At 34.2% G+C, this 10,000-nt stretch overlaps 1 protein-coding gene across 6 annotated transcripts in view; it reads left to right on the top strand.

Moving 5' to 3' along the window:
- The window catches only part of LOC127409602 (1-phosphatidylinositol 4,5-bisphosphate phosphodiesterase beta-4-like), a 109,736-nt gene that overhangs the window by 51,884 nt on the left and 47,852 nt on the right, over positions 1-10,000 (top strand). For all 6 annotated transcript variants that reach the window (XM_051644277.1, XM_051644278.1, XM_051644273.1 and 3 more), the window contains 8 exons: positions 3,333-3,412; positions 4,025-4,109; positions 4,245-4,335; positions 6,855-6,944; positions 7,206-7,312; positions 7,395-7,490; positions 7,898-8,048; positions 9,745-9,829. In XM_051644277.1, the coding sequence (XP_051500237.1) occupies positions 3,333-3,412; positions 4,025-4,109; positions 4,245-4,335; positions 6,855-6,944; positions 7,206-7,312; positions 7,395-7,490; positions 7,898-8,048; positions 9,745-9,829 (785 nt within the window). The remainder of the gene's footprint in view (positions 1-3,332; positions 3,413-4,024; positions 4,110-4,244; positions 4,336-6,854; positions 6,945-7,205; positions 7,313-7,394; positions 7,491-7,897; positions 8,049-9,744; positions 9,830-10,000) is intronic.

The raw sequence follows: 10,000 nt of genomic DNA, 5'->3' as shown, positions 1-10,000 counted from the left end.
AACTCGCAGTTTGTTCCATGAGACACGGTCGCGCTGCACACGTTGGCACCAAAGCACAAATGAACTTCTGAACAAAAAAGCAAATCAGACACGTGCATCAGCGGCATTTCTTTCATCTGTTCTTTGAAATATAATCAGGTGTGTTTCTTCAAGCACACGTCTTTGTGTCTAGAGGCATTTCTTGTCGACAGTGGCAGGTAAATGTGCGAAATTACACGCCACTGCGCATGAATATCCTGGCTGTTAGATTATAAATATTACAGGGGCGCGACCAGTGTTAGGTAATTTTACTTTTAAAAGTAACTTGTTAGAATATTGTGTTACTCCTTAAAAAATTAACTTAATTCATTAAAAAGTTAATTTTTTTGCGAAGTAAAGTGTTAAGTTACTTTTGCGTTCCTTTTTCTCACAGCCACTTTCTCTTCTGCTATGCTATACATTCCATACAAATAAGTCATGCATTGCATACAAGAGACATTACAGGTCACACTAGCTACTGTACAACACTCATGTCAAAACAACATAGTAAACAAACAGATATTTAGAAAGTAGGTCTTCACGTCATATTTATAATAAAGAATCAAGCACACTTGTTTTGAGTTGATCCACGGTGACAGACGCCACAACTTCAAAGGTGCATGTTGATACAGCTTGAATGGAATCGTTTTTAATGCTACACAAATGTCATAAAAACAATTTGTTTCATGAATCAAACTAATTGTTGTAAAACGTTGCTCGGAGCTGCTGATCCAGAGTCAGTTTTTCTCATCCCATTCTCCCAGTTACAGGGAGCTGTAACACGGAGCAGTTCAGCTGCATAAGTCAGTGAATTGAGCGAGTATTTCACCCTGTGTATCATGTCGTGGCCAGTGGAAGACTAGTCTTATAATCCCTCTGCCTAAATGTGTTTACTAATTTTTTAATGCAGCATGTATGAATCAATCTACCTAACCCTTCACTCAACCAAATGTTGACCTAATATTATGCTAAAACACGAAATGCGTATGTGCGTTAGCGAGTTGATTGACAGGCGATGTCTGTATCTAAAAGGTGATTGGCTCTTTTACCTGCAAGGCGGGACTTCCTTTCTACATCCATTGACTGTTGGGTGCTAGAGCTTCTTGGTTGGGTGTTCCAATTTCTCCCATTCATTTAAATAGAAGTGACTCGACTCTCTCTGCTAAATAGTTTCTGACCTCACAATCTATAGAACTACAATGCCCATAATGCACTACGTCTCCTCCCTGAAGTTTGCACACTTTAACTCCTGATTTCTTGCAATATGGGGAAAGGAGAGGTGTACAAAAGCAACGCCTTACTTTATTTAAAAAGTAACTCCGATATTATGGTCTAAATGAAAAAATATTGTGTTATTTTACTCATTACTCAAAAAGTAATCTGATTACGTAACACGTGTTACTTTTATTGTGTTACCTCCAACACTGAGCGTGACATAGTTCACGGCATCCAACAGTTTGATAAGCCTTTTTACAGCTAAACTATTTATTAAAGCAGTGTCAGACAGAATCAATGTGTCATAAATTGGGGGCAGATTTCTGATCATCTGGTGAACAAAATATAAATAACATGACTTGAACATCATGTCATGCCAGTAACAGCCAGTAGATGACTGTAGACACATACTGTGTAGTCTGATGACTTATTGTAAACTAATTTTATATTTTATCACAAGATATGCATTTGATATATATTTAAACATTATCAAACTATTATCTGTCAATGTTAAGCATTTTAAATTGATTTGAAGTGTCAGTTTTTGCAGTTAATGTCATTATGTTTGCAGTCAAACCTGACCATGGTGTTACAAAGAGAAGACACAGAATAAACATTTATATACCAATAATTTATTTCAAACATAAACATTTAATAACTCAAAGTAAATGCATCATAATGTCAAGAAAATGAACATCGAGAAAAAAATTCAGAAAATTCAATTAGAGCATAAAACAGAAGAATGTTGCAAATGTGTGTGTGTGTGTGTGTGTGTGTGTGTGTTTGTGTGAGTGAGTGTGTGTGTGAGTGTGTGTGTGAGTGTGTGTGTGAGTGTGTGAGTGTGTGTGTGAGTGTGTGTGTGAGTGAGTGTGTGAGTGTGTGTGTGTATGTGTGTGTACAGGTTTTGCTATACTTGTGAGGACCAACTATTGAGAATCAACCTGTTCTGTGAGGACATTTCTGGCTGTGAGGATCTTTTGGATGATCCTCACAAGGGAAATAACATTAAATTATGTTTTATTTAAAATGTAAAAATGCAGAAAGTGTTTTGTGAGGGTTAGGTTTAGGGGTAGGGGTAGGGTTAGGGTGAGTGTGAGTGTGTGAGTGAGTGTGTGAGTGTGTGTGTGAGTGAGTTTGTGTGAGTGTGTGTGTGTGAGTGAGTGAGTGTGTGTGTGAGTGTGTGAGTGTGTGTGAGTGAGTGAGTGTGAGTGAGTGTGTGAGTGTGTGTGTGAGTGTGTGTGTGAGTGAGTGTGTGTGTGAGTGAGTGTGTGTGTGAGTGTGTGAGTGTGAGTGAGTGAGTGTGAGTGTGTGAGTGTGTGAGTGAGTGTGTGAGTGTGTGTGTGAGTGAGTGTGTGTGTGAGTGTGTGTGTGAGTGAGTGAGTGAGTGAGTGAGTGAGTGTGTGAGTGAGTGTGTGAGTGAGTGTGTGAGTGAGTGAGTGTGTGAGTGTGTGTGTGTGAGTGTGTGTGTGAGTGAGTGTGTGAGTGTGTGAGTGTGTGAGTGAGTGTGTGAGTGTGTGTGTGTGTGAGAGTGTGAGTGTGTGAGTGAGTGTGTGAGTGAGTGTGTGAGTGAGTGTGTGTGTGAGTGTGTGTGTGAGTGTGTGTGTGAGTGAGTGAGTGAGTGTGTGTGTGAGTGAGTGTGTGAGTGTGTGTGTGAGTGAGTGTGGTTTCCCATTCAGTTTCAATGGTCGGTCGGTTTTGACCGCGAATACCAAAAGTGTCGCTTTCTTTTTTCTTTTTTTTTTACAACCACTTAGATTTATCGAGTCAAGCCCAATATTTTTTTTTTTTTTTTTGTGTGTGTGTGTATGTTCAGATGGCAAATGGAGGAAAAGTCACCAAGTCTTGTACTGCTCAGATAAAGGAAACCATTTTTATTAAATGAGGACATTTTATTTCAGTAAAAAATGACCGAATACCATAGGAGGGTTAATGGTTTTATGTAACAAAAGGAAACAAATGTCAGTCCTTTAAATCAAATAATTTATTCATTTCTGAATTTTATCATTGAAATCTGAGGTTTTTTTTAATCAGAAATCATTCATTTTGCTGTTCTGTGGCTGAAGTGCTGTTTGCTTGTTTTTTGTTTGTTTGTTTAATAGGATGTAATTCAAGCCATAAAGGAAACAGCATTTGTGACGTCTGAATATCCTGTTATTCTCTCGTTTGAGAATCACTGCAGGTAAAATGCGTTCGGTTGCATCTTTACTGTCTGTCGCATTTAAATGTGTCACTATTCACAGATTTGTACTAATCGAACAGAAAATAATGTCGACTCATCAGTGACTCTGTGTTTACTGTACTTAAATGACATAATCAGTGTGAAAATGGTCACGTCCCTCTCGCTTATCAATGATCACATGATCAGTTTCAGGAGCGTTTGGGAAAATGTTGTTTTGTATACGACACTCAAAATGAACATCTCAGATGTCTGCAGCTCCAGATTCGCTCTGTTTTCATGTTGTGTAATGTAATTGTGTTGCGACACAGACCCAACGCTAGTGGCAGAACTAATTAACTTATTGACTAGTATTCAGTGATATTTTGTTGATTATAATTGAGCAACATTCTCGACATTATTCATCATCACCTGATGTATTTTCATGATTCATATAAATGATGATACAGACACATGATGTTGTTTTGTGCTCAATGATGATGTGTTTCCTGTGGCCTGTGTGAGACTTCCTCCCAGTCACATCGTTCATGTGTGTTTGCTGAATTTACAGCAGTGTGTGTGTGTGTGTGTGTGTGTGTGTGTGTGTGTGTGTGTGTGTGTGTGTGTGTGTTGCAGTAAAGTGCAGCAGTATAAGATGGCGAAATACTGTGAGGAGATTTTCGGCGATCTGTTACTGAAGCACCCGTTGGAGGGATTTCCAGTACGTGACCTCAACACACAATTCCTGACAAGACTTCCTGCTTTAACGACTGTGGAAAATATATTCCACTGAAACATCGTTGAATTTCACATCAATGTGTGTCTGTGTTCATATGATGTGTATTTTTATTTTCAGATTGAAGCCGGACAGCCGTTACCATCACCAAACGACCTCAAACGAAAAATACTCATCAAAAACAAACGATTAAAACCTGAAGTGGAACAGAGTATGTACATTCATCATTTATGAGTGAAGCTGTTGTTACAGTATTGATTTCTGTTAAAGTATTATTATTATTATTATTATTATTATTATTATTAATGAGGAAGATTTAATTCATTGAATGTTTGTCATCAAAAACTGGCAGTGATGATGTCATTGTAATATTTGAACACTGAATAGTGATTGGTCTTTTTTTATTTTTGTAGTTTCATGAAATGAAATGTCATTTTTACACACTGGATTCATGTGTGCTTTATAATATGATTAAAATGGGATTTTTGAGAATTACATCTCAGTCTGAAGTAGTTATCCATCATTCAGACGCATCACACATGGAACATTAAACTAAATATACAAAATATATTCATGTAGTGAACGAGTGAGTGGTTTTGGACACAGTATACAGTGTGTAATAGAGTGCAGTGGTCTGGTTCTGGAAGTAAAAATCTCATTTATTTTCTTCATAGATTCATTTATTTTTAAAGATATCTTTAAATCTTTAAAGATGAACTACCGTGAGCTCTGAGGTTGTTAATCGATGGTATTTGCTTCAGTTGAAGATATCAGTTCACGTTATTTCAACTTCATTCTTAAATAATCATGTTTAATAGCAAAATTCCTGGTTAAGAACTACACTACCCATAATCCTTAAGAGAAATTCACCAATCAGAGAATCATGTCAAAAGAGCTCCGCCCACTCCTGTGATGCACTGTGAATGACGCAGTCGAGTCGCTCTCCCTACACTCAATATATTCTGATATACAGTATATACACTCTCAATTTGTATATACGGTATCTGAATATTTTGTAGTAAAATTTAAATATATTGTTTCTATGCTTTTAATCAACAACTTTAAATCAATAGTTTTATATTTTTCCATTGGGACCAACCTTAATATTAGATGGCCTTAACTACTATGTACTTAACCATTTGGTACAATGTACTTATTGTGTAAATACAAGTTCTTGCATTTAATTACATTTAAAGTTCTTACATGTAATTACATTTAAAGTTCTTGCATTTAATTACATTTAAGGTTCTTGCATTTAATTACATTTAAAGTTCTTACATGTAATTACATTTAAAGTTCTTGCATGTAATTACATTTAAAGTTCTTGCATTTAATTATATTTAAAGTTCTTACATGTAATTACATTTAAAGTTCTTGCATGTAATTACATTTAAAGTTCTTGCATTTAATTACATTTAAGGTTCTTGCATTTAATTACATTTAAAGTTCTTACATGTAATTACATTTAAAGTTCTTGCATTTAATTACATTTAAAGTTCTTACATGTAATTACATTTAAAGTTCTTGCATTTAATTACATTTAAAGTTCTTACATGTAATTACATTTAAAGTTCTTGCATTTAATTACATTTAAAATTCTTACATGTAATTACATTTAAAGTTCTTGCATTTAATTACATTTAAGGTTCTTGCATTTAATTACATTTAAGGTTCTTGCATGTAATTACATTTAAGGTTCTTGCATGTAATTACATTTAAAGTTCTTACATGTAATTACATTTAAAGTTCTTACATGTATTTACATTTAAAGTTCTTGCATTTAATTACATTTAAGGTTCTTGCATTTAATTACATTTAAAGTTCTTACATGTAATTACATTTAAAGTTCTTACATGTAATTACATTTAAAGTTCTTGCATGTAATTACATTTAAAGTTCTTACATGTAATTACATTTAAAGTTCTTGCATTTAATTACATTTAAAGTTCTTGCATTTAATTACATTTAAAGTTCTTGCATGTAATTACATTTAAAGTTCTTGCATTTAATTACATTTAAAGTTCTTACATGTAATTACATTTAAAGTTCTTACATGTAATTACATTTAAAGTTCTTGCATTTAATTACATTTAAAGTTCTTACATGTAATTACATTTAAAGTTCTTACATGTAATTACATTTAAAGTTCTTGCATTTAATTACATTTAAAGTTCTTACATTTAATTACATTTAAAGTTCTTGCATTTAATTACATTTAAAGTTCTTATATGTAATTACATTTAAAGTTCTTACATGTAATTACATTTAAAGTTCTTGCATTTAATTACATTTAAAGTTCTTACATGTAATTACATTTAAAGTTCTTACATGTAATTACATTTAAAGTTCTTGCATTTAATTACATTTAAAGTTCTTACATTTAATTACATTTAAAGTGTACGGTTACTGTTGCGCTTTATTCATGAAGTGTTTGTGTGTGTGTGTTTGTGTGTCTGCGTGCATTTGTGTTTGTGTGTGTGTGTGTGTGTGTTTGTGTGTGTGTGTGTTTGTGTGTTTGTGTGTGTGTTTGTGTGTGTGTGTGTTTGTGTGTTTGTGTGTGTGTGTGTTTGTGTGTGTGTGTGTGTGTGTTTGTGTGTGTGTGTGTTTGTGTGTTTGTGTGTGTGTGTGTTTGTGTGTGTGTGTGTGTGTGTGTGTTTGTGTGTGTGTTTGTGTGTGTGTGTGTTTGTGTGTTTGTGTGTGTGTGTGTGTGTGTTTGTGTGTGTGTTACAGAGCAGTTGGAGTCGTTTAAGAAGCACATGGAAGCTGGTGAGATGAGCATACAGACTGGAGAAGATGAGAATGATGAAGATTTAGACAGCGGTAAACACAGTTACTCTCTCTGTGTCTGTGTTTTAATCAGTGATGTGTGTACAGATGGACAGACAGAACCTTGATTCTAATGGAAAATTATTACATATATATTTTTTTTTAATTCTCATGTAAGTATATTTATATTAACATTTGGAGAGATTATTTGTCACTCAGAGTGACTCATGCGTACACTGTTTTACTTTTATTAATCATTCGTTGTAAATGCTCAGAGCAGAAAGATGACACTTTGTCTGGTGTGTGTTTGTTCAGCGGTGGACAGTAAAGATCTGAACTCTGACCTGAAGATCAACAACAGTCTGTCTGTGTCAGAAGATCCCAGTGAAGCCGATCACCAGGACAACAGCATCAGGAAAAAGGTTTACGTCACTTCCTCTCCACACAGGACTGTAGCTGGAATCAGAACTGAGTGTTTAAAGTGTTTGATGTCACGTGTTTCAGATCACAGATGATGATGTCACAGACATTTCAGAAGTGACAGAAATTACAGACGCAACGGACATCTCTGAAGCTTCTGACCTGGACAATAAAAAGAAGGTGATTGCAGTAAATTAATGTTTAATTCATGTAACGACAAGGATTAATTGATCATTTTATATTTATAATTCACCAACCTGCTGTATAGACCAGCAAAATGATTTATTGTACAGAGGTAAACAAATCTGTATTTAATGAAGTATGGGTTTCTTTTGTCTTATTAAAATACTGTAGAGTTTGATTGGACGCGCAACCTTTGGCATTAACAACAAATAATGTATTTATTTTGCTATCAGAACTATGAACAATTACATGGTTAGTTGCATTTTATAATTTTTGTCCCATTTGTGTGTTGTGAATCACTGATGGAGATACGAGCGATAATGATTTAACCCATGAACAACAACTGTAGATAAAAGCATCTGTGAAATGATTCATTAGATATGATGTGTATGTTCATTTCTCAGGGTGTAGAATCAGCAGAAGATGCAGACGCTGAGCAGCAGTTAATCGCCTCGTACAAGTATGAAGGAGCGACGACCAACATTCACCCGTATCTGTCAGCGATGGTGAATTACGCTCAACCTGTCAAGTTTCAGGGCTTTGAAGTGGCACAAGGTCCGTTTACATCCTCATTATTACAGCAACATCATTCAACAAAATATCAAACCATTCAAAAGTGTTGGTTAAAAATATTTAAAGGAATAGTCAGTGTACATCTGTTCCATAGATGGTGATTTATAATGTCAGACTCTTGAAAGCATTGAAAAGTATTGTAAAAGTAGTCCATATGACTTACACTATATTTCAATTCTTCTGAAGTCTTATAAACGTTTTGTGTGAAGAACATACCCAAATTAAGTTGTTATTCCTTAAAAAATCCAATATGGCACTTGTGGCGCAGGTTTGAGGTTTTGTAGTAAACACAATAAGCTCTGACGGTGTTTTTAAAGATTTCCTGTTTCACTGGCATACCCAAAATTAAAGGCAAGACTCAACAAAACAAAAAAACAAGAAGTGTCAAGTGTTTGGTATCATTGTAAAAAAAAACTTTTAACATTTTTAATGAAATAGATTATGATACATTCTGTGTCTCTCAGCCTAAGAAACTGATGAAAAATCACAAAACATTTTTGCCAAAAAGTTTTTTTTTCTTATTTTTCTGATTTTACATTATATATATCTCTGGGTGTAAATAAGGTGGCTCAGAAAAACTGCTTTTGTTTTGTGTCCAATCATGTCAACTGTATCTGAGAAAAAGTTTGTGTTGATACGACAAAGCAATCAAAAGTTATAACATTACAAAAATAATTTATCATAGTGTCCAAAAACATCTCCAAACAAATAAAACATAATAATTGTACATAAGAACTAATTACACATGCAAACACAACAATGACTAAAGGTTTGCATAGCATGCAGACATGATTTTAGTAATGAGATTTCACAGAATGAGTTTCATTCTGTGTCATTTGAGTCATCATTGAGTCTGTGTCATGTATTTAGCGCCATCTCCTGGTGGACATATGTAACATTGTGCTTCATGTGGATTATCTAATGATCTATACATCTGATTATCTTGTGTGTGGACTCGTTTGAAAGATAATCACCTCCTCTAAGAAATGATATGTGATATTTTATGTTCTGTGTATTTTTTGTGAAATTATAAGCTAAAATGCAGCATATAAGCAACACCAACATAATTGTCAAAGACATATACTTAGCTATTACTCGCTATATTTTTGTCTGTGAGTAAAACAAATAGGCTGGTTGTATTTTACTCTTTGAGAGCTTTCCAACAACATATGACACATGTTTGATGAGTTTGATGTTTTTACTGATTACAATAATATGTACAGTGCAAATGATTTTATAAATTATCAAAACGCAACACTTCTGATTTATCTGTAAATTTCAAAGCACTTGTTCAGTTTTGGTCATAATGTCTACATGCATTGGAAAGTAGAGCTTCAAAACTTTCAAACGATACCTGTTTTGTGTTGGTCAAGACTGTAGGCGGGCCCATCCGAGCTTAAAGGGTTAATTTCAGAGCTTCAGCGGAGTGGAAGATTATCTGTGAATAGAAACCATTATAGTGGTCTGTTCTTCATACAAAGCTATTGTTTGTGATTTCATGAAAGTTATTATAAAGTGATAGTGAATATTGATCATACGCGCCTTTTTAAAGTCTGTGTTTTCAGATAGAATGCAAACCTCACAAGATGTAAGAAGATGTAATGTAAATGTAATTGCTTATAATAATAATAATAATAATAATAATAATAATAATGTTACTGTTTGTTTTTTATTTCAGAGAGAAACATTCATCACAACATGTCTTCTTTTAATGAGTCTGTTGGTTTGGGTTATCTGAAGACAAACGCAATCGAGTTTGTCAAGTATCCTTCAACAAACCTGAACACAATTACACTCCATGACATTTCAAACCACACTCAAACATTCACGTTGATTCAAGACTTTATCATGCTCAAATCACACTCCTGTTTTATCACTTGAATACTGAGTTTGTGCTTTTACAACTAGAGTTATTTCTAATGAGAGAACATTTT

This window comes from Myxocyprinus asiaticus, chromosome 19, assembly GCF_019703515.2.
Source record: "Myxocyprinus asiaticus isolate MX2 ecotype Aquarium Trade chromosome 19, UBuf_Myxa_2, whole genome shotgun sequence".
In the NCBI taxonomy this organism is placed as follows: domain Eukaryota; kingdom Metazoa; phylum Chordata; class Actinopteri; order Cypriniformes; family Catostomidae; genus Myxocyprinus; species Myxocyprinus asiaticus.
This window is presented reverse-complemented; position numbering and strand designations above follow the sequence as displayed.